This window comes from Oenanthe melanoleuca, chromosome 2 (genome assembly GCF_029582105.1).
Source record: "Oenanthe melanoleuca isolate GR-GAL-2019-014 chromosome 2, OMel1.0, whole genome shotgun sequence".
In the NCBI taxonomy this organism is placed as follows: Eukaryota; Metazoa; Chordata; class Aves; order Passeriformes; family Muscicapidae; genus Oenanthe; species Oenanthe melanoleuca.
In genome coordinates, this window is record NC_079335.1 from 142,224,631 (window position 1) to 142,250,171 (window position 25,541).

Consider the following 25,541-nt stretch of genomic DNA (forward strand, 5'->3'; position numbering starts at 1 on the left):
CTTAATTGAAGTGGTAATGTCTTTGGAAAAGTAAGTACCTTTGAAAAGGATGAACTTGTTCTGGTGTCATATTCTGGCACCGTTTGGAAATACTGGAGATGCATTTGACATTGGTTTTTTCATATGTAGCTATATTTTTTGGTCATATTTAATAATGCCCAAGAGGGTTTGTTAATAATTTTTTTATTTTTTATATATTAAATCAGCCATGGTATCAACAAATCTATGTAATTTTTGGTGGTTTTCCCATGGTTATGCTTAGGCCTTTTTTCACTTGAGTCTTTTTGCTTTTCATGCATTATAATAGAACAAAAATTTTGGCATAAGATACCAGTAGCTGTTGTCCATCGTTTGGACTGAAAAGGTGCTTTATATTAGTCTTTCAATACAAGCCATAGAATACAGCTTTCTTTGCACCTTCTTCTATTCATATTAAGTAAACGATTGGTTTTGGATAATTTATTCAATTTCTGTGTTTCTGCTTTCAAAGTAAGACTATTCCAAATGAGTGAATCTGACAGTACTAAGTTCTAGATGAGCTTGAAAATGTTCAAACATTTTTGTGTATGTATAAAAAATGACAGAATTGAAAGAATATTCAAAATTGGATAGATTTTTTTTTAATCTTGCTGCTGAGAAGTTTTTGCTCCCTTGTTTTTTGGTTTGAAGTAATTTTGTGATCAGCTCATTCCTGTCTATAGTAATTTCTTCTAGCAGAAATCTTGGTTGAGATGTTAAAGTTTGTATTTTGCTGTATTGAATTTCATCCTGTTTTCGTTATTTCAGTTTCATTTCTTACTTACTTTGCTCCTCCCCTAAGCTCAGGGTGATGGTGCCTCACCTTTATGTTATCAGTACCTTTTTAAGTTTTGCATGGATGTTTACAATGGAATCACTTAACCACAAATTTTTTGAAGAATGAACATCTCTGGTGTTGCAGTTTCCGTTTCAGCCCCGTCCTTTCATGTGCTGCGCTGAATCTTCCCTACTGATCTTTTCAAATTCTGCAAGTAATGTTTATATCCCCCTGTTGCACGTTTCATGGCAGTGCAGAGAGAGGAGAGGAGTTTGAATCGAGTGCCATTCTGTGTATTTTCTATTCAGTCTTTGCTGAAGCCATTGAGAAACTTTCTTTGTGTAGTCCAGCAGTCAGCCAGCAAAGAATGAGAAGAATGACACTTGGTTCGGTTATTCTCTTTTATCCTTCTTGTGATATCTCCTGAGAGAGCTGAGTAAAGGCACAACAGTGATTCTAGAAGAATAGCTAGATGGAATTGGACTTCTTTATCCTACTATCACACCAGGGATTTGTCTCCTTTTTATTTTACATTGTTTTTTTGAAAAATGAGGACCAAACTCTTCTGTGGTTCTCTGTTCCTGACTACAGAGAAGTGTAATGATTTCTCAAGGAGTTTGTGTGAAACTGGCTTGGAGCCCAAGTAATCCTATTTTTGGTTGTGTCCAGGCTGTCGTGCTTGGTAATAATTTTTCCACTACTTTTTGACTTGTTACTAAGACTGAGAAAGCAGAAAGAAGTATAAGGTCCTGTTTGTCCTGTGTGGTAGTGGAAAAGCTCATCTTTGTATGAGTTACTTTTAAAAAGTTTAGAATGAAAGATAAATTAATGAGTTGAAAGTAGATGTTTGTGTTTTCAGCATCTTGTGCTTTCTTTTCATTTCTTTCTAATGGTATGTTCCTGCATTTTAGGAGAAAAGTTCTGTTCAGATGTTCTGAAATCTATTGGCCATACAAATGAAGCTGTTTGCTCAGGCCATACAGAAAAATAGTTTAAATAAAACCAAGCTGTATGCTGTTTCCTCTGCTTGCCACCAAATTTGCTTTGGGTTTGTTGTTGTTTGCTTGGTAGGGGATTTCTGTCTTCTTGGAAGTAAGTTCTTTTGGCATGTGGAACTGGTTTGTGATGTGGTTTGCAGCACTGACATCTTTACTGGGAAAATACGCTTTCTTTCCCTTCTGTTCATGTAAACATGCATATTTGAAGTGTAACCAACTTTTGATAATACAGTCCATTGGTTTAGGTCTTTTAGTTTGGAGAGCATTTTGGGCCTGTTCTTACCTTGAGGGACTCTTTAAATTGTAAGCTACATTCATGTTTCTCATTAGTTAGGCTGCCTGTTGTTTGCAAATCTCCTCTAACTGGATATGACAGTGTTTCTTATTACTCTGTTTACCAGTTGAGATGTCCATTTGGCTTCACTGAACTTGTGATTGCATTAGTAAAGCTTGTGTGGACATACTTCACTGACCTGTTCCAAAATACGTATTTTTATCCATTTTAATTTTCTTCTGGGCCCTTGTTTGCTGAAGGTTTAAAACACAGCACTGCAGAGATCTCAGAATCTGTGAATGTCTCACAAAATACCCTGCTTAGCGTGTCTTTCTTCTTCAGTTTTTTTGATTTGTTCATTGTGAAGGCCTGGCAAAGGCACCTGACCAGCTTGTTTCATGTATTTGTGTCTAGACAGAGGTGGATTCTTTGTCTTTCTTTCAAAGTCTGGCATTTGTCATTCTTTACTATTCATGAGTGCACAAACCTGCATCTGTGAGGTGTTTGAAATCCTGTGTATCGTGTTGGTTTGTGACAAGGGACAAAGAAAAGCTGGAATATACAGTCAGATCTGTGGTGGAGGTGCCTCAGTTCATCTCATTGCTTGTCTTGCTTATCTCAGCAGGGGAGTCATGGGTTTTTTCAGAACTGCTTTCTAAGTTTAGGAGGTCCTAAGGAAGAACTGGTGATCTTGGTGACAAATCTAGTGCCAGAGCTTTTCTCAGCATGACTCCTAAGAATTATCCTGGTACTGTGTGTAAGGTAGAGTTCTAACACTCCAGTGTGGCAGTGCCTTTCCCCCACTATTTCAATAGCATTTCATGGGGCTTGGAAGTAGCTTTGTTTCAAGGTTTGCAAGGAAACAACTCTTCAAAATATAAATGGGAAAGAGAAAAGTTCCAGTGATTTGTTTGATCCATAACTTAAAAACTCAGTTTTCTTATAGTCCATAAATGTTTTGCTCAGTATGTAAGATTCAGCATGGTAAAGAAGCTGTCATCTTGTCAGCTTCAGGAAGATAGACTTTTATTGATGTTTCTGCAGATACTTAGTGTAAGATGCAAAAACAATGTGAATTGTAGACTTAATAGATAAACTAAGCAAAAGAATCTGATTGAACTGCAATTAGTTTTTTCCCTGGAAAAAAAGTAATAGATGTAGACAAGTGGAGTTTACAGGTTTTTCTTGTACTTTTAGTTTCAGTCTTACACTTCTGTAACTCTCCTGCTTTTTGATATTTGGAAATGTGAACTTACATTATCATGTAAAATGTAGAGGCCTTTAAGGCTTGCATTTTTTCAGCTTTTAACAAGACTAGTTTCTGAAATAGTGGTTCCTGAAATATTTTCAGGTATTTTAAAATAATACTTTGTAATTTTGATGTTTATTTTGCGTGTATTGAGTAGGTTCTCGTTTGTTTGTCTACAGTCAGCTGAGGAAAAATAAAGTTTGCGAATTACCTGACTTATATTGTCCAGCCATAGCTACTCTGTATGCTACAGAGTCCCATATAAAGTGGACTGCTTTTTGTCCCCCAGCATGTAAAATAGCTCAATTCAGAAAGTGATTTTAAGGAAGTAGATAATGTGTTTAAACTACTTTTGAACAAACTGTAAGAAATGAATGCAAGGGTAACTTTCCCAGCCAGCTTTCTCCTCTGATAAGATGTAGAAAGCAGTTTCCAAGTCTGTGAGAGTTTGTCAAGGGCACAAAAGTCAAAACAGTGTTGGTGGAAACGTGAAGGAGGTTCCTATCTCTTGAAGACTAGGAGAAACATCATAGTAATGAAAAGTCTGTTTAAAATTCTTTGCTCAAGACTTGATTCTAGCATGATGCCTACCAAGCTAGATCAGAAAGAAATAAGTTGAGGGGAAAGATGGGGAACATGTTTAAAATCTTTAAAACTGTCCAGGTTTTGAATGTATCTTCATCCCTTAATCTCAGTGTACTTCTCATCTTGTTGAAAATTGTCCTTTTTAGTGGTGTGTGTGTTTTATTTGTGCTGCTTCAAGTTGAAAACCAGTTTGGCCAAAATGATACTTCCTTTTGTTGTTCCTTGTATGTAAAAGTGAGCACCAACATCCTAATGTACTGTTAACTTCACACACTGGGGAGGATTGTGCCCATTTAACTGCAGCAATTTTTCATTTGGTTTTACTTTTTGTTGAGAAAAACTGTGTGAGAAATGGCTTAGATGACGGAATCCTGAATGTAGGCTTCATGTGTAACTCAACCAAGCTGAACAGAGCATTGAGGGATGTGGGATTTTTTTTTAGATAGAGTGCAGGATTTGCAGCTCTTTGATTCTTTAAAAGCTCCATCCTTTTTCATTATTGGAAGAATGGCTCATTCTTAAATCCAGACAAAAATGCGTTATGAGCATGTAATAAATCATAATTTATGCCATTTCTAGGCAGTGTCCTCTGCATTTGCCCATTTTTCAAAGATGAGCTTTGTAACATGAAACTAAATGAGCACCTCTGGTATTCAGAAGTTCCTTGGGTTTTTGTGGTGCTTTTGCACACAGCAGGCACTTGGCTTCTCCTCATCTCCATTCACTAGCTTGGGAGGGACTACCTGGCTGTTCTTGGGAGTGGCTTCTGATTTTATCTTACTAAGTTTTTTTTTTTTCCTGTAGTTGCTTTTGTCCTGCAACTGAGGAAGTACTGCAGGAAGTTTTCTTCCAAAACAACATCTACTTTTTTTTTTTTTTTTTTTTTTTTTTTTTTTTTTTTTTTTTAAATGGGTTGTTGTCTCGTAGAGAACTCCAGCACAGAAAGTGCTAGAGAAAGAAAGACTGGAGAAATGGTGGCATATGTCTCACCAAGAAGACACTTGCATGTGCTTTAGGTCAGTTTGGTAGTTTCATTCAGTTCCTGGTGTGTTTTAGACATACTGTAACAGTTCAGCAATGGGGGCCATGGCTACTCAAGTTTTCCATGAATTTCCCTGTTGTTATTTGGAGTTTCTCTGGAGATCTGTAGCCAGTTCCCTGCTGATGAGTGTAAGCATTGTTTTTACAGGACCTTACTGACTGAGGGTACAACTTAAGGGATGGTTTAACACTGTAAATTATCTTCCATGATTTGTTCTATTACATAATGGTTTGGATTTTGGTCACTTAAGGCCAGATCCTTGTTGTCTTGAAGAATGTGAATTGTTCTTAGAGCTTGCAAATGACATCAGAAAGCCTATGCCTATTGTTTTATAGCTGTATTTCCCAAGTTCTGGAAAGCAGCTGTGGTATCTGCTCAGAGTTGGCTCTGATTTATTTGTGTAATTTTTCTGGAACACCTTTGTACACCATAAATCATGTCATTACAGCTTTGGTAAATCTGTTCAGTTCACATAGCTGCCATGGGACCTCTGTGTTTTGGTCCAGCAGTTTGAGAACAGATATTTGGTGCTTAGTAAGATCTGCAACTTCATTCTTGTTAGCATTGTCAGGTGAACAGTGATTAAAGTATTCTTGTATTTGAACCAAAACAAGCTTTACCATTACAAGAGCATTGCTCATTTGAGGTCACAGAATGATTTGGGTTGGAAGGGGACATTAAAGATCATCCAGTTCCAGCTCCACTGCCAGGGGAAGGGACACCTTCCAGCCGAGTTACTCAGAGCTCCATGGCTTCAAACAGAAAGAGAGTAGGTTTAGACTGGATTTAGAGTGGAAGCAATTCTTTCCTGTCAGGTGGGTGGGGATAGGAACAGATTGCCCAGAGAAGCTGTGGCTGCCCCATCCCTGGAAGTGTTCGAGGCTGGGTTGGATGGAGCTTTGGGCAGCCTGATCTGGTGGAAGGTGTCCTTGCATGTAGCAGAGCTGGAACTGGATGATCTTTAATGTCCCTTCTAACCCAAACCATTCTTTGACTCTGTGATTCTATTTTTTTCTTCTGCAGTGAAACATAGAACAGAAAAATGTAAATTACAGTTCTGACAGAAGAGTTTTGTTACCTATCAAAACACAGTACCCTTGAAGCTACAGACTTAAGGATTCAGCTTTGAAAACACAGTTTTCATTTCTCCAGTTGTCTAATAGACCACATTTTCTAGAACAAAATAAAATACATTTTTCTAAATCCTTGCTGGTATTTAAGACAATGAATTATTAGTTAAAAGTGAGTAAATGCAAATTAAGAGCTCTGAGATTCTCTTCTTTTAGTACATTTTTGCAGTTATTTTGGCACCTAAATTATGGATACCTTTGGATATAATTAGACTCTACACTTGCATATGAATCTCCAGTGGTATTTTTGAAAGTTTGTAAGCATTGCTGTAAACTTGACTGGTCTGTCTGAATAATTACGGTTGCAAAGTGTGTGGCAGTAACATGTGGGAAATATGTGGCTAAAGTAAAGGCTAAGTGCTTCTGATGATTGAAGGGGTCTGGAAATTATTTTAATTTTGAATTTTCCATTTATTGTGAAAAATGCCTTCATTTATTTTCCTAGTCTTACTGATGTAATTGTTGCTCCCCTCTGAATAATTAGATACTTGGGTAGCTCTGGGTTCATGGCTGAGGCAGAGGTTGTTAGTAAGGGTTAATTGTTGCAATGCAATTGGGATTTATTGAGATAAGAGCTGATGTGTTTTTTCTTTCCCTACCATTTGTTAGATGGACTGATGCTTTAGCTTTGTACTGTGTGGTGTGAGATACTCTGTTATCATTAAGTAACTTTCCAAGTGAGCCAGCCAATGAAAAAAATAAAGGCATACAAAGCTACAGTATTAAACAGAAACTTTTTAATTAAAAACTTGTTTTTAAAATAATCTGAGCAATATTAGCTTTTTACCCAGTCAAAATTTTGTTTAAAATAAATATAAAATTTGTAAGTAATTTTCCCATAATTGAACTTTCTTATCATTAATATTCCAGTAAAGCCAGTACTATGCTTCAGCCTGTTCACGTCTTTGGGATTTTTACAAGTGGAAAAGTTTGTTAGGAATATGAAGAAATACTTATTTCAAGACTACATGACACATGCCCAATTTTGCACTTTTTAAAATCAGCATCTCAAGAAACAAGAGATGTTCCTTTTTTTAGAGAGACAGAACACTGATCTGTTTATGTGCTAATATACAGTAGAGTATCAGTATACCAAATATCAGCAAAGTGTTTGATTTAGAACTTTTTCTGGGTACTTGTTTGTGGAGTTTGATTCTTATCAAGTGCAGATACTTAAATGTCACTTTCCAGTCTCTGTGGTAGTTCCTTCTTTGATAACCTGTTATCAGTGTGATTCTGACTTGTTGCTTGGGAGAAGGAGCACATGGTCATGTGAAACTTACTTAACTGTCACTATTTTTTTATATTCTCTTAATCATGTTTATTGTATTTACAAGGAAGGCAGGCTTTAATTTGTGAATCCCAGTTCAGAGAAGAATTTGCCTTCTGAGATGAAGCCGAGCAAAAGATGCACATTTTTAAACAGTCTTTTTTTAGCTTTTTTTTTTTTTATATGCTATGTCACGAACCTTGTGAAATAACATCTATGTTTGTATTCCTACCTGTATGAAAAAAAATTACTGTGAATTTGTGTGCAGATCCAGTGGTACTGTCAGTGCACACTGGAACTTACTGCTTAGAGTAAAACTGTGTCTTGTTCCTTATTTGGGCCATAAGAACCAAATTCTAGAGCTTGCCCTCGCCAGGGACAATGGCCAGTGCATGAATTCTAATACATATGTTTGAGGTTTAAGTAATAAACTTTTTTTCGCAGTGAGACAGAACTTTTCATAAACTGTCAATTCTTCCAGCACACAAATACACAGTTTCTCCATTGCTCTGTGTCCCCTACAGTTTTGCATATCTGAACAGAAGCACAGTGTCATTTCTGGCAGGTGAATTTACCTAAATGATATTTCCTATTATAACTGCATTTGTGGAATACAGCAGCAAATGAGAGGGGAAAATACTTGGGTTACTTAGGCAGCACTAAGTGTCTTTCCCTAAGATGGTTTGTGTGGCTTCATCTGAAGGGGGAAGTGTTTGATTTTTCAGCCTGATCATTGTTTTTATCTCCCAGAGCAGTGGTGCTGCTGGGTTCCTGATCTGGAGCCAGGAGGAGGTTCCAGGGAGCTCACGATAGGAGTGCTCCCATGACACTCCAGTAGGAAAGCAGAGTCAGCCTTAGAGTTTTCAGTATGGGCTTTTTCCAAGCTGAATGCTTTGAAAAATGCACCTTTGTTGAACTCCAGATGTCGGATAGGTGGGTACCAGAATTGGGAGAGAGATTGTGGCAACAGAAACGTTTCTGAGAGGGTTTTGATGCTGAATAGGTGATAGGCACTGAGGGCAGGCTGAGCTGTAGGAACCAGACAAAATGGACTGGGGGCACAGAAAGAGACTGAGAAACAGCAGCAGCCCAGGAATGAAAGCCGAAGAGGCTTGCTGAGAAACATGAAAGGGCCTGTGTTCCTGGAGGAATTTCCAGTGCAGGTTTCCTTTATTCGCTAACATTCACTGAAATCATTTACTGAAAGCTCTGAAGTGAAATTGTTCAATGTGTGTTCCAAACTGCTGAAGTGTGTTTCACAAAGACCTTTTCTTCCTTTTGCATGACTTGAGTAGAAAACACTTTTATTCGTAATACGTCAAAAGAAATCCTCTTGTTTTTTTTTTCTCCCCTCACTTCTCTTGGTGTATTTCATAAATGTTACTCTGAGCATTAAGACAATGACACAGTAGTTCAGTAACATTCTATTGCAAGATTTTATAATTTGGGGGGGATTATGTGCTGAAACCAGAGGGAACTGGATCTCTGAAGAGCAAAGAAAGCGCACTGTAGGAAAATAACACTGTCTCTCCAAACAAGAATGTACCTTCTTCCTTGATAATGTGTCATTTTGCTGGTGGGATTGACCTATTTTGGGGCTTTGCTGTAGAAAATGAGAATGCAGATACTTGGTCTCTTCCTTTCTCCTGTCTTTCTGGGCTCAGCAGCAATGGCATAGTGCTTCAATGTCTAAAAAAGAGAGAAAATGTCAGTGGAATGCCTCCAAACTCTGAATATGGAACAAGGAAATAAAATCTCATTTTAAAATGTATGAAAATATTAACAAAATTATTTAAATTATTATACCATTAATATTTTCAACAAACAAGAAAAATGGAGCTCTGTATATATTTAAAAAGTCAGGAAACTATACCCATCTGTTACCCAGCATGCCAGCAGTAAGTTTATAAAAATTTACACAAGGAAGTGTGTCAGTACCAGCAATCTCCTCACCTTTGTAGGTGTTTTAATGCAGCCCTTCTTTTCCAGCCTTATTACTAACTCATTCATGATTGCTTCTGATTTAAATATTTTATATTCAGTCTTTTCCATAGCTCATCTGGAGTTCCTTATTGTTTGTGCTCAAGGGTCTAATTTTGCCTTTTGTGTAATGGTTATATTTATGAAAAAAGACTAATCAGTCTTTTGGAGTTAATATTGGTGAGTTTCAGTCAAGGACAGGTTCTCATTATGCTTTGAGCATTATAGAAATAAAAAGGCCTCTTCAGCAGCTTTCTCCTTAATATATAGGATGGGAATAAAAGGAAAAAATACCTCAATGGGACTAGTAGGTGTATTTGCTCAGCTGTAGCATTGTTTGCTTAGTGTTACACAACTGACTCTAATCTAGGTTTCACAGCAGTTTCCCTTTTATATAGTATTTTATTTAAGCATGGCTGTTAAATTTATCATGAATGTGAGTCACGTGGGTTTTTTTGAATGAGAGCTTTACAGTCCAGACTCTCTAATGAAATTAGAATTATAAAGGGCTTCTGATTATCCCAGTCAAAAGAGTCTGAGGTTTTTTCCTGATTAATATAAATTATATTGTGAGTTTTCATTTGGGGTTTTCACCTATTCTCAAAAAATATGAACATGCTTTAAAGCTCAGGAGTACTCACATTAGTCTGTTGGCATCAGTTTGCTTTTAAGCAGTAGCCTAAAAACTACTTCTGAGATTGGTGTACTCAGCAGCTCACAAAATCAAACCATTAGCAAAAAATAGTTTTGAACTCCCTGAAGATTTTGTTATTGACTTCCATTAGTGTAAGTTCTGTCCCAGAGTTGCAGATTGAGCATAAATATTGCAGACATCAGTATGAAGTAGTGCCATTAATGCAGGTGTCGTTGAGTGTTTTTTTAATAACATGGAGCAAATCAGGCATGAGAGAGGCATCTTAGGAATCTTCACAAATGTGGAGCAACTGCCCTTCCTGTGTGGGTGCATCACCTCGGTGGGAAATACAGACATTACTTGCATTAAAGCTATTTTTCCTAATAGGCCACTGTTGATAGTCATTATTTATGTGAAAGAATTAATATTGTTTATTTTCATGTATATAATTGTCCTCTCCATTCTGCAGATCTGACCTGGGAATAAAAAGTAGGCAGGCAATAGTAGTAGGTCTGCTGACAGTAATGAGTGTAGGTGTTCCATGAATCATAGTCATGATTAATTATAAGAATCCTATTAAATAATATTAATTGAAGAACTGATGAAGTGGCAGGTTCTCAAAGCTGCAGTTCACATAAGTTGTTTTATTTTTAAACCAGTGTGTTTTCAGTGATACTAATGGTTTCCCTCAAAGATGTCACTTTCCTCTTTAGTACATCAGGGAGGGAAAGTAGCTGTTATGAAATAAAGAAATATTTATTTCCTGAAGCATCTAACATGTGCAAAAAACTTGATGCACTATATTTCAGTGTCATGGTCTCATTTCAGATATATGTATTCAAGATGCAATCTAGACACTCTTTTTTTATAAAACTGCGAGTGCTTCCACATTTAACCTTTTCCCTTTGCAGTTTTTAATTTATGCTGTAATGTTTCCTTTCTGTTCAAAAAATTGTCGCCCACTCTGCTTTTTGCCCAGTTCTGCTTCTTTGCAAAGAACCAAGAAGAATGATGGAATCTGCAGAATGAATAGTGAATCTGAATCGAAATACCTAATCCAACCAAATATCCAAGCAAATACTGAGGGGTTTTTGCCTTTCAATTATTGCAGGTTTTTACAGAATATTAGGTGTTTGTGTGGTATTTCCAGGGAGATGACAAATCATAAATCTTTAAAAGCAAGTAGAGAACTTCTAGAGAAATGACACAAGAAAATAGTTCATTTGTTATTATTATTCTTTGAGCTTTGTGAGGGAAATGTTCATTTCCCAAAATGTAAATGGATTCGATATGTTCAATAAGTAGGAGGTTCCGTTTTCTCAAATGTCATACCAGGTGAGTTTTTTTAATGAGAGCGACTTGAAATAGATGGCAAATCATTGGGAAGACTGTTACCATTACGTATCCATCACATCAGAAGGTGCCTTGGGCACCTCCAGAATGTTTGCTTCCTGTCAGACATAAAATACTATGATGCATAAATTCCCCAGTAAAGGTCGGTCCTGGCAGCAGTGCTCACTTGTCTGGGAAACTGAAAGGTCAGGATATGCAGGATTCTGGTAGGACTGGAAGCTGAGCATCTCAGTAACGTGTGCTTGTACTTTCACTCCAGATTTTATATGAGCTTGTTGTGTGTGGTGCTTCTGGAAGTTCTCTTAGGCACCAGTTGAGTGTTCTTCAGCCCTTTCTGAACTCCTTTAATTGATATAAATCAATTTTGTGGTAAACCATCTCTTGCCTTATGGGTGTTTTAAGTAAAATACTCATCCTAGTACTGTGACAGAATTGTTATCTAAACACTGTCACAGCATTAGGATGTCATCTGATGCTGAGATTTCTGTGGCATCAGATAAAATTGGTTTTAGAAAACAGTGCAATCATCTTGATTGTTTTAACCATCTGAACGGTTCTCTAATACTACTGGACTGCTCAAATGAATTAGCTGAGCAGCCCATGTCTCTTGAGGAGTTTATTTGTAGATGATGATGATGATGATGATGAACCTCAGTGAAGTGGACTCTGCATTGTGTCAGCATGGGGACAGTGTGTGTTAGGGCTTGGGACATTACAGCCTGGTCTGTGTGGAAAATGCCCTGTCCTGAGCATAACAGAGAGTCCACAACAGAACTTCCAGAATCTCAGACTGGCTCCTGCTCTCTCTCCAGGCACCACATCTTTTGTTGACCCAAATTGTTTCCTCTTCACTAGCTCTGATGTATTATTCATGTTATTTCAGTGTGGTTTTACTTTTGATAAAGGAATGGGATTTCCCCATTTGACTGTAAACATGGTGAGAAAAAGCTTTTAGGACATTATTCCAGCCCTAGTTTAGCTGTAACCAGCTGAAATATAAATATCAAAACCTCCTTGTCCTGTCATTAGAGATTAAGGAAAAGCATTATGAAGAAGTAGGACTGTGCTTGGTTTGACTTTGTGGCACAAATAAAACAGTCACTTCATTTAATTGTTTGTACCTTTACACATAACAATGTTAAAAAACATTGTAGTAGAGAAGAATAGGTTTAATGTTAAAGAGACCAAGTAGGAATTGGTACTGGAACAGAAGAAAATACATACATTTACTGAGGGAATCTGTGACATATAAAGCATAACACTAATCTCTGGCAGTTTTTTCCATTTGCTGGCACTAACATTCCTATAATTAAGAGCAATGGAATTATTTAGAGGAAAACTGTTATAAACCATTCTTTTTTAAATTGAACAGCTGTAATTTCTACCAATGGAGCAAACTATATTATAAGAAAATGATTATTAGTTTAAAATGCAAAGTTAAATGAATGCAAAATTAACAAACAGATGGTGAAGAATTATTGTGCTTTATTTTACTCCTGGGTAAAAGGGCTCATGCAGGATTGTAAAAATGTCATCACACTTCGTAAACCTGAAAGCAAACAGAATTTGCAGTTGTGCACATCTGTTTTGGGACACTGCTAGAGGGTTAGAAGAATCAATGTTGTTTTCAAATAAGGGTATTCATCAAAAGGATATCATTTACTTAACAGTTATGGCTTCTGCTAAGCATCAGACTTAATGTTCTGTGGAATTCATTACAAAATTTGGCAGCTTTTTTCTTCACAAGCTACTAAGGCAACATTCTGCAAAACTGAAACAAACAGCCGCTTCTTACCCTAACCTCCCTGAAGCCCAGAACAACAGTTGAATAACCTGCTTCAATGTTTGACCAGTAATTTTAGGGTTTTGAATTCTAAGTCAAGATGGTGCAATTCACAATGCTTGCTTGAGAAATACCAAGGAGCAGGATGGAAAGACATGGGGCTTATTTATTTATTTCAGTGGCTAGTGAGTTAAAGAATTATATAATGTTTGGGAATACCATGTCTTGGGAGAAGCAATGGGACAAATACATGTAAGTGACTAATTCAGTCAAATCGAAAAAAAGCTAAAAGCCCCAGCCAGATAAAGCATGTCAAGTTTTTATTGGGAAAGGAATTACATTAGTGTTCAAGCTGGTAGTTTCAAAGTATGCCACCTAATTGCTTTGTCTAAGCTCAATTTACAGAAATTAGTGGACTGAAGATGTAGGATTTTGTTTACGATGACTTTGTGCCATTTGGAGAGTGCAATTTAGGAACAGCCAAGGAAATAGGAATTATGAACAATAAGGTACTGATTGCAGTCAGTGGGGAAGGAATACTAAGGAGGTGCTCACTAATGAGGAGGGTATTAAAGGCAGGAAATTCTTTCATTTTTTTATGTCTCTACATAATCCAGAGTTTCTTGTCACTTCATCCCTTCTATTACCTTGTAAATTATATGTGTCATTGAGTGTATATACTGACTTTGGCTGACATTAACTTTCTGTTAAATCAGGATAATGTATCTACAAAATCTTTCTTAAAAGAATGCATTATTAAGACAATAAAATGAAAACACAAAGTAAGGCCATGCCAGAAGACAGGTTGTCTGCACACAGTTAACATCCTTAACATACAGTTATTGTCCTGTGCACACAATTAATGTCTTTTGTGCCTAGGCTGATTATGCATCTTTACTTGCATGGTCACATGCAGAAGAGTTTGTGCCCAGTTCAGTCCACAGGATGAATGTTGCTGCCTTAATATAAACCTCTTCAACGTTCAATATTTTCATCATTGTTTAGTGTGTAGGTATGTAGACTATACATATAATACTGAAAAAGAAAGAATTCCTTATTTCTGCATGAGTTTTTCTATAATATTTTTACTGTAATGAACATGTGAATATCTTGTCTGTAATTTTTTAAATAGCAGATTTATATGGCCTTGTTATGTGGCTTAGGCTACATTTTCCCCTAGAGAAGTGGAACTCATTTATACCTGCTTATTTGGATGGTAAATTGAAAGAGTTTCAAAAATACTCAGCCTTAGTTAAAAAGGGTGCACTGATATTGCAGTTCTTCCTTCACTTGGTTGTGGTTGTGAGGCTGAATTTTTACAGGGCAAAGAAAACTCCTGGCTTTAAAGAGTAACATTAAGAACTAAAAAGAATAAAGAAAAATTATACTTAATGCCCTGCGCAGTATCATCAAGGAGCTTCATGGAGGAAATGAAACTACAACTCTTTTGCAGGCCATTGCTCAGTTGCCATGACTAAGTGCTTTTCTTCTCCCACAAGCCATCCATAACCTTTTCCAATATTTCCTTTTTTTTCCCCTCTGTAAATTAAGCACAGTCTTACAGTAACAGGTTTCTTTAAAGCAGCAACTCCTCTTAAAAGATTTATTTTATGCACAAAATCCACGTTTGATCTGTAATCCTCCCTGTGTTTCAATGCACACACATATGTACATGCGTGCGTGCCTGCTCATTCCTTTATCTGTGTCTCTGTGTTGCCTTGTAATTTGTCTGCCTGTATCATTTCCTTTTGTCAAGGAGAAAAAAGAAAAAAGAGACCTCCCAAACTGCAGGTTTAAAGCCTTTGTGGCTGCATAAGAGCACTGCTATTTGAGCTGGCTGGGTGATAGTGATACAGCACTAGGTGTCAGAGAACAGTGTATTTTTCCTCCTTCTAATCTTCATCCAATTTCAGTTGCCTCAGACTTCTGACTTACTGCTTAAGTTGATATTTTTAGCCACTTCCACGCTTCATCTCTCCTTAACATTTCTCTCCCCTTTCTGAATTGTCCCATCACCACTTCCTGAGTCTTAGACCTGAGTTCCCTTCTGTCTTTTTCCAGTTTGAGTGCCCAGGTTTGATTAATTGGCCCTTCAAGTGTTATCCCTGCTCCTCCGCAGCTTCCATCTCCATCCATGGTTTCTCTGCCCAGTCTCATCAGATTCACTCACACTGTGAATCCCTTTTGTTTCTTTGCTCCTTACTTGTCCATCTGACTATGTACTGGATACTCCTATTCCCCAGATGATTAAGTGACAATAGTATCAGGATCCTTAGGGATGTCTGCTTTCCATTCCAGTGGCTTTATTACAGACTTCCTCCCTCTAATCTTTGTCAGACTGAAGGAATCTTTGCTGGCAGTACATGATGTCCAGTCCGTGCTAGAAATTGGAGAGGATCAGTCGTGATCAATGAGAGTAGGTTTTTCTATGATTTTTCACTGACAGACTTGTGGAAATGTTTTACATAAAAAAAAAAAAAAAAAATGAGATTGTTTTCTCTAGCTTGGTCACATCTGGATAGATTTGCAGGGAAAGGGCAGAAGTTGCATCCCTCATACTAAAACTCATGAAAAATTGCAAGTCCCATGAATGAAGTTGCTTTTCAGATGAGCAAAATGTTTTTGTTAATGACTTTTCTGTTCTCAGAAATGACTGGAAAGTTTTGTCGAAGTGTTCAAAAAATATGTAAGAGAATTCAGAGATGTGTTACAAGAAGTTTAGCCCAACTTTTTACTTTTCAAAAAGCTTGCAAAAACAGAAGAGGATTTGTATGAAAGTATTTTTAAACAGTCTCCGTTAACATCCCTTCTTTGATAGTGATATGCTAACAAAAACCTTGGTGTGGACTTTGCTGTGGTACCAGTGGAGAACTTGTGTCAGCATAGGACAGCTCGAGACTGTAATCTAAATTTTAGCCCTGTGGGTGTGCCTGCCTGTGAGCTGTGATCCAATTCCAGCTGCAGGCAATGGAGGTCTGGCCACTATTGTCACTGGAGCCTGAAAATGGACACCCACTGTTTGGCCAACTGAATTGCTATGAAGTAAAGTCCATAAAATGACTAAGCCTTATTAAGTATAATGAAGTTTGGATGTCCTTATCAAGCCATATGTCATTAGGAAGAACAATGTGACTGTATGAGCAGTAAATTCTCCTTCTACTTTGAATGCCTTTATAAATGTACTTATGACATAACCTACAGAATCCCTATATATGATTTAGGAGTTTAGGTGCTGGATTCAACAGAAAGTTTACTTCATCCCAGTATGTTCTGCAATGACCCGTAACAGATGCCTAGAGATTATCATTAAACGACAAGCATGTAGCAATGTTTCCCTCAATTATTTTTTCTCGAGCCTCCAACAATTTGTGGCTCAGCCCGTGCTCTGCCAACACAAAGAAATGTCTACACACACTTCTTAAGACCTTCTGAGCATGAATCAAATGGAACTGGCACAATAGTCTGTTTTCTGAGCCTGCCAAAAAGCAGCCTCAAACCAAAGCTGATGATTTCTGTTCTTGCCTTGTTTGTCCTGGAGTTGCTGATGCTGAAGCCTAATAACCACAGTTTAAATTACATTAAACATTATTGACCGTCTTGTTGTTGACAGTCTAACTAAACAACAGGCTCGTGCATGTTCTTCTGCCATGATGGATATTAGATGGGAATTAAGGGAGTTGGTTGTTAGCTGTAGAAAAGCTTAGCCTCTCTTAAAACATTTACATTATCCTAAATCTTGCAGAAAGCAAGGAGGTGAGTAAAAAAAACCCTTTTTTCCTCATGAAAGTGTGAAAAAAGCAGTGAAGTCAGAGTCTGTGAGGGAAATCATATGCATGCAATTATTCCACTAGTTTATGTAATGATGAGGAGAACCCAAACCCTTCTGTGGAGCTTCTGGATAAACAGGGTTTGGGAACATTTCAGGTTATGAGGAAGAATTTGTGTGCCATAAAGTTTGCACGTTTTCGTCTACCTATTTCAGGTTTCAAATAAAAAATGGTATCTTACTTAACAGACTTGATTCTTGCAAGTTTTTAACCTATTCGCCACTATTCAAAAAAATACCCCTCCAGAACTTGAATGCTTTTTTCTCTGAATTCTTAAATACCTTAATATTAACACAATTTATTTAATGTACTTTTTAATGAAGGTGAAAAAGAGAGGCAGCTGGTAGGAATGAGAAACAAAGTACTGACTTGTAGAGAGCCTGAAATTTCCAACTTAAAGGGACTTCTGCTTTCTGCCGTGATTACATGTGTTGAGTCACTGTGTTAAGGTTTGAGGAAGAAGAATAACTGATTTCTACTTGACTTGCTTGTTATAAATTGAAGTAATTTCCAAATTTGTCACATGAGTCATATAAAATTAAAAATCTAGAAAGTAATTTGCAGTACTCCTGGAAAGTTGTTCTGTTTTAGTGCTTCTAATCAGTAGTTAAGGTGAAGGCCATTAATTGTTTTTATGTTGCCACTTACTGCATTGTGCTCTTTAGTGCTTTATGGTACTTAAACCAATGTATTTGACATGAGAGGTGCTAATGGTCATTAGTGTCAGCAAGCAGTATAAAGCTTTTTCTAGATGATGGAGTAACCAATGAAGATTATCAGAACTAGCTGAGAACATACTTCATTAATCACTATTTATATAAAAAATTCTTCATGCTCTCAATAATGACAGGTTGTTAAGGTCCAGTTCTCTTCAGTCACAGGTTTGTGCGACAGCGTTCGCAATAGCTAAACTGTCTGAAATCTGTTCGTAATACATTGAATTGTTTAACAATAGGATAATGCAAAAAAATTAAGATAAAACATGACTTCTGATTAGTTCTTGGTACTATCTGGATAAACTCTTACATTGTCTTAAAGGCATGTTTTTTAAATTTGAACTTGCGCGGGATTTTGGAATACTCTAAAGTGTGGAGCAGCGGCAAGGTTAGAAATATGCAAACAAAAAGCTGCTGCTGTTGTCATGGTTTTCCAGTTTGGCCATCTGTTTCCAGTAGAGCCAGTAGGATTTGTGACATTCAGCTGAGCTGAAAAAGGCAGAATGAACATTTTTGTTTAGCTGGTTTTGGTGCAATTACAGTTGTAGCAAGAAGGTATGAGTTTTTGTCTTCCTCAAAATCTTCTGTGTGGTTTCTGCTGCTCTTACTTCATGGAGGATGTTCTCCTATTCTCCCATAGAGCTAGAATACAGAATTGATTGATCAGGTTGTGTTTTCTGTTAGTTCACTTAGTTCTTCCTCTTCCACTGTATTTGTACAACAGTGCCATATTTGAGCCACTGGGATTAGTAAATAAAGGGAATTTTAAAATTAAATTTTAAAGATGGCATGACTTTTGCTTTTACAAATCAGTTCATTTTCTGTCTGAAAAAGCAGATAAAAAAAAAGTCAAAATTGCCATGTAGAAAGAGGAGTGGATAGTTTTAAATGATGGATGTCCCAATAGTAAGAAGTAGCAGAAGTAGGAATGGACTCAGAGCTTTTTTGCAATGGACAAGTGCATAAGGAACTTGCTGAAGGGAACAGTTGGTAGCCACTGAAGGATTTTCTGAGTAGGAAAATAGTCTGCTGGCTCTGTTTTAGTTTATTTCCTTGAGTGTACTATGAATAAGTAATAAACTATCTCTCCAGCTTTCTGACACCTTGTAAAGTTGGTGTTTTTTTCCCTGTAGAACAGCAATGTAAAATTATTTGATCCATAAACAAAACAGTATTTGTCTTGCCTTGACAGCTTACCATTTTCCAATACCGACCCTTTGAATGCTCGGATTCAGCTTCTACCCCCTTCATATAACACCTTATTTTTTGCTCATACTAATGAAACTGGAGACTCCAGACTGTCCCTGGCTCTGGTACTGTCCTCATATGGGCATGCATCTCATGGGCAGTATGATTTATTGCTTCATTCCATCTCCTGCTGTCATGATTCCATATTTTAGCAGTAGTAAAGTAGTATTCATTGCTGATTTTATTTAGCAGAGCTTTTAATATTTTTGTTTAATTCAATACATTTCTGCTGTTCTTTTGGGGTCATAGCATGGGGCCTGGCTTCAGAAGAGTGTTGGCTTCTAGTGCTGGAAAAGTAACTCTTCTCACCAACATCTGCTGCCAAAAAAATCCCTTTGGGCATTAGTTTCTTCAGACTGCTTTATCTCTCTTACAAATTCAGCAAATGTTGATATTCTGTGCTTTTTATTTGCTTCAGATGATACATACCACATTGTTTTCAAAGTGTGTTTTACTTATCTGCCAAATGCTTTTCATTGCCAGTGCAGTTTAGCAGATGGGTTTGAAGGGTTCAATTACATGCAACTTCGGCTTCCATTTTTCTTCCAGCATCTTTATGTGGTTCCTTAAACCAACATCAACATTTTTCAAGGTTTTTTAGTAATCCTGTAGTTCACTCATTTTCAATAATTTCATCATTTAGTCATGGAGCATTTGGGAAAAGTTACATTCTGATTTTATATTTGCTACGTACCATGGTTGATTGGTGGTTTTGAAAAACAGATGTGGTATTTAAAAATGCCATTTATATTGCTATTTTACTCCATTATTCCCCGCTTTTAATAAATGTTGGATTATTTGAGTGCTTACAGTTTCTTCATTATTTTCTTTTCCTGATTAAATAGTAAGGGTCAATGATGGGATCCAGCAAAGTCTTGTTGAATACTTTGAGGAATATATTTTGGACCTTAGCTCCTCCCAAGTTCCCCTTCCTACTTTTTTTTTTTTTTTTTTTTTTTTTTTTTTTTTTTTTTTTTTTTTGTACTGAGTAAAATCTTTGAGAAAAGTGTGTCCTGTAAAAGTGTCTTAGCTAAACCTGGTCATCTCCATAGGTTTTCAGAACATCAAGAACAAAATAGTGCAGTGGTTGTGCGTGGCTCAGTATGGAGTTGCAGTTCCTGAAGTTGGAGGCTTTGGGCTGTATTGTCATGGTTTTACATCTGAGTTCAGGATTTACCTTGTGCAGCATCCTCAGCAAGTGCTCACTGGGGGTATCATTTTCTAAAAGGAGTTTCTTGCAGGACTTTGGTTTTGTTGGCTCTCCATAAATGTAATTATAATTTCTGCTGCCTTGCCTTCCTTCAGAAGCTCCATGTTATTTATTTGCTCGTCTTGTCCCCCCCTTCTCTCCTCTGCATTTCAGCTGGTAAAGTAACAGGATGCACCTTCTCCTTACTGTCAGCAGGTGTTAGACATGGGTGGAGGTGAGATGTCCTGGAGATCAGGGGACAGACTAAGCATCATAGCCCACAAACTTGGCAGTAGTTCCCCTTGGTGATCCCCTTTAAGTTCTGTACCCAGAGCATTTTATCTCTTTACACTGCAGTTCTCTTTAGCATACACTAATATTTTTTCTGTCTCTTGTCTGTGAGTTGTGGTGCAGGCAGATATTTTTCTGAATATATTAATTTCATCTGGTTTTAAAGAATATCAAGGTAGCTGTTGACACAGGCAGCTTTGTGATTTGTGTTTTCATATGGGTTGGTTTTGATATCTGTGGTCTTGTACTAGCACTGTTTCATGCCTAATTTCACGTCAGGCTTTGAAACAGAGAGGAATTATGGTAATAAATTTTGTCTGTATTCTAAGAATTAAGCAGATACAGTACATAACTTTTCTTTGCTTTGGTTTATGTTCTTATTTGGATGTTACTTGACACTTCAGCTAGTAATCAAACACCCTGGTGTTAGTATTGTATCTTTATTATGAAAAATGAGAGTCCCTGAGCTCAGTTGTTGCTGTATATTATGTATGCCTTCCTGTGAGCCACTGACCTGTTTTTTCTTAAGTTTATTCAAAATGTTATGGTGCTATGACTTAAAAAGTATTGTTGCCTTGGTGAAAAAGTGCAAAAGGATGTTACTTCAGGGACTATAATGAATCCGGGAAAGAAAAAAGACTGATTAACTGAATCAGAAAGGTGTGGGTGATTTTTAACAAGCTGACTGATAGACTCTGCTCTCTCTTGACTAGAGAACTGGAGGATCATTGCATAGTTCTTTCTGAGAAATTATTTCTCTGGTGTCTAATAATAATGGTACTTATTTATGACTTCTCAAAGTTTGGTGGTGATATTTGTGTAGTCTTAAAAGGCGAGATGAGAAGAAAGTGGAAGGTTATGTAATGCATTATTGTCCCAGAGAGAATTGTGTAATGCCAGTAAGATTTTTTGGGAGAACATCATACTTGATTTCCATTTGCATTTCTGATTACAGTGTCTGTGGTTTTACATTACAGCTTACAGAGCCATGTGGTTTTCAGTCATAACCTATTGACAGCATGGTGTCATCTGCCTTTATTTTCAGAATAAGTCTCCAAGCTCCATTACTGAAGGCATAGCTCAAGTTAGATAACATAAAATGAAAATGCTTTTCTGTGACGAAAAGAACCTTAATCGTCAGAGCGTGTTTAGACTGAGTTTAAACATTTTAAGTAAAGATTTGGGAGTGCCACTGAAAGACACTCCCCACTAGTTTCCTTCTCAGTATTCACTACCTCCTACTGGCCAAGGTGTTAATCTGCTAAATGAAGGAGGGGAACAGATCTGGCTAAAAAATTAGAAGGAAAAGGAATTTTTTAATGACTTGTTCTGTTTGTTTTTCAGCGATGTGCATTTTGTAAGCACCTTGGAGCCACTATCAAATGCTGTGAAGAGAAATGTACCCAGATGTACCATTACCCCTGTGCTGCTGGAGCAGGCACATTTCAGGATTTCAGTAACTTGTCCCTCCTTTGTCCAGACCATATTGATCAGGCTCCTGAAAGATGTAAGTACATAGTGTTCAGATGACACAATTAGTATCAAGTTTTAAGAAAACTGCACTGTCACATGGTCAGCTTAAGTATGAATTTGTTTAGATGCACTGTCACAGTTCATGTACACAAGAATTTGTGTGTGTTCAGGAATAGGAAAGATGTGAATTCTTACTCTTCTGTTTTTAAAGACCAGCAGTACTGCACAGCTAAGTATTTTTCTTTTAATGACAGAACAAGGAAGAAGTTTACTGGTAAGGCTTGTCCTCTGTCAGGTTTTAGTTCAAACTGATAGACTTGCTTGTCCTAACTCAAGTTAAAACAACCTTCTTGCAAACACTTCAGCTAAATAATAGATTTAGGTCTGTTAGGAGTTTTATTTTTTCCTTGTTCCACAGAGGAGATGCTTCTGAAGCTCTCAGCTTTATCTTGAGGAGAATAAAACAGTTTCTTTCTGTAAGACTTGATTAAGGTTTAAAATGAATGTACTTTTGTTATGAGAAGATTAGTTGAGAAAACTGAATTAAAGTAGTAGCTATTAAATATATTAATTAAATTTGAATTTCATAAGAACGATCAAGTTTTGTATGCATAAGAACAAAGTAATTTTTTGGGTTCATTGAATTGTTCATAATTTTGAATAAAATAATAATTGAAAAAAATTATTTCTTTATAGCAAAGGAAGAAGCAAATTGTGCAGTGTGCGACAGCCCTGGAGACCTCTTAGATCAACTTTTTTGTACTACCTGTGGCCAGCACTACCATGGCATGTGTCTGGACATTCAAGTCACACCTTTAAAAAGAGCAGGTTGGCAGTGTCCTGATTGCAAAGTGTGCCAGAACTGCAAGTAAGTGAGACTTCCAGGACATGGAGGAGGATGGTGTGAGATTTATGTGCTGTGATTTTGAAATGCATGTTTCATTAAGTGTTTGGGATTTTTTTCCAAAAAGAGTATATTATTTGCCCATCCTGTCTGTTACAATGCTGTATTAAGTAGCTGAGCAATTGGAAACTTGGTTCTGTTTTACCACCAGAGTTACCATTATCTTTGCAGGTTCTGGAAAGCAGAAAACATTCTGATTTTTTCCTCCTTTTATACAGAAGGATTTTTCTCAGATTTACCAGATAGATAATTTTAATGTAGTGCCTTCACAGTCTGAGAACCTGTGCTTTTATTCAGCTGACAGTTCAGTTGTGTCTGTACCTACACACTGGGCAGGTGCTCCTGCGTTAGGCCATCTCTTATAATGTGTTTCAGAGGCAGATAAAGAGTCATTATGAAAAAAAACCGTGGCTTAGTTGAGTAAAGAAACAAAGTGACGTGAGTGGCCCTGAAGGAGTGGTTGCACCAGACAGAGACAATGAAACTTAATTGCTGTGGCACTGTAAGGGTTCACTTAGAAAATTCTGAACTTAATCTGATGAGTGCTGCAGGATTCTTTCACTTGCTTGTTTTTTGTTTGTTATTTTTAGGATAAAGAAATAAGAATTTTTTTCAGCTTTAGTCAGGTCAGCTGGGATAGTACGAAGGGAAAAAACCCTCTCTAGTACTGCCTCATGTGTCTGATCAGTCAGTGCTTTCCTGTTTGCCAAGCAGAACACTTGGTATTTGCTAGCATTCACTCAACCCATTTCAAAAAAAGGGTTTTGTTCCCTGATCACACACAGCAGATAGCAAATCTCAGCAATGAAGCCAGAATAGAGAAGCACATTCTAAAAAGTATCCCAGAAAACGTTGTACTGGGTAATTGCAGCATTTGCTAACAAAAGTTCTCTTTAGTGGCAAAGTAGAGAAAATAAAATGTGCTCACACCCAGTCCATGGGATCACGTGAGACACATCCATGGGTACTGAGGGAACTGGTGGATGAAGTGGCTAACCCACTGTCCATCATATTTGAGAAGTTTTGGCAGTCTGGTGAAAAGGAGAACTAGAAAAGGAGAAACATAGACTGCGTTTTTACAAAGGGAAATAAGGAAGACCTGGGGAACCACAGGCCAGTCAGTCTCACCTCCCTGCCTACCAAGGTCATGGAGCAGATCCTCCTGGAAACTGTGCTGGGACACATGGGACATAAGGACATGATGGTGACAGACACCATGACTTCACTAAGGGCAAACAATGCCTGAAAAATTGGTGCCTGCTGTGATGGGGTTACAGAGTTTGTGGAGGAAGAGCTACTGATGTCACCTGCCTGGACTTGTGCAAAGTGTTCAGCACTGTTCAACACAGTATCCTTGTCTCCAAACTGAGAGGAATTAATTTGGCAGATGAAGCATTCAATGGATTCAAGAGTTGGGGTCAAGGACTCAAGTGGAGATCAGTGACAAGTGTTGTTCTTCAGGGTCTGGAATTGGGGCTGGTGCTGTTAAAATCTTTATTATGACGTGGGCAGTGAGGCAGCTGATGCTGAAGAGAAGGGACACCATCCAGAGGGACCTGGGCAGGCTGGAGAGGTGGTGCTGTGTATGAACCTCATGAACTTCAACACAGCCAAGTGCAACCTTCTGCACCTGGGCTGGCGCAATCCCAGGCACGAGTACAGGCTGAGCAGAGGGGCACTCAGAACAGGTTGCCCATGGCACTGGATTGTCTTTAAGGTCCCTCCCAATCCAAACCTTTCTTTGATTCTGTAATTCCTTAATGCAGTATGGCAGTTTTTTGCCATTATTGGAAGAGCAGCAAAGAAGTGTATCTTCATGCAAAGAGAGGGATTTTTAAAATAGCAGGTCTCCAGATAATGAGGTAGTATCCAGCATGTATAATGCCATATACTGCAAGGCTTTATCTAGGCAAATCTTGTTGCATGTTTACTGACTGAATTAATTTATTTAAACTAAGGCAGAACACAATGCCTTTAGATATTACCAAACTATTTGTTTTGTTCTCAGCAAATTTATTTTATCACTGGATAAAATGGTGGAGCTCTGTAATACATCATTGTAGAAAAATTGAAGTCTCTTCCTTTAATGCTTGTTTTGCTCTTACAGTCATACTGTCTGACATAGTAGGAGCTCTAATAGTCAGACTTGATGGCTCCTTTTTTCCTCTGGAAAAATTACTGTCAGACTGCAGAAACAAATACAATTGGATATTCTCTTCAGAAAGAAATAAAATGTATATTGTGATTTTGAACTGATTTCAATACAGAAAGGTCATCAAATCGGTCTACATGTCTGTAAGTGAAGGTGGGCCAGTACCTGGTATTCAGACTGGTTGCACAGGCTCAGCTCTTTGTGAATAAACATAGTGGTCTGCACTCTCATTTAAAAATTAATTTGAAGGCATTTTTTCTGGAGATATTTGTAAGAAGTGTTTGTATATTTTTATGTGCACACCTGTGTCTTCCTGTGTAGACTTCCCTTGAAGCAGATATTTTTTGCTACTTATTGAAGTTATTTTTGATTACTCCTTACTTTCCTCAGACACTCTGGGGAAGACAACAAGATGCTGGTGTGTGATACATGCGACAAAGGCTACCACACTTTCTGTCTGCAGCCAGTTATGGATGCCGTACCAACAAATGGTTGGAAATGTAAAGTAAGTGGAAAGGTTTCAGAGTAACTCCTTGTCATTTATAAGAGCCCAAACTTTGTTATCCACATCATGCTGTTCCAGGTGTGTTGTGGGTTGCTGTTGCTGTGCAATGCCATTTGTAATTTCTGAAGGAGTCCCACTCGGA

General features: G+C 37.5%; 1 protein-coding gene across 15 annotated transcripts in view; it reads left to right on the top strand.

Annotated features, from left to right (window-relative positions):
• KMT2C (lysine methyltransferase 2C) overlaps positions 1-25,541 on the top strand; it is a 188,627-nt gene that overhangs the window by 79,852 nt on the left and 83,234 nt on the right. For all 15 annotated transcript variants that reach the window (XM_056485255.1, XM_056485264.1, XM_056485259.1 and 12 more), the window contains 3 exons: positions 21,710-21,872; positions 22,535-22,706; positions 25,285-25,399. In XM_056485255.1, the coding sequence (XP_056341230.1) occupies positions 21,710-21,872; positions 22,535-22,706; positions 25,285-25,399 (450 nt within the window). The remainder of the gene's footprint in view (positions 1-21,709; positions 21,873-22,534; positions 22,707-25,284; positions 25,400-25,541) is intronic.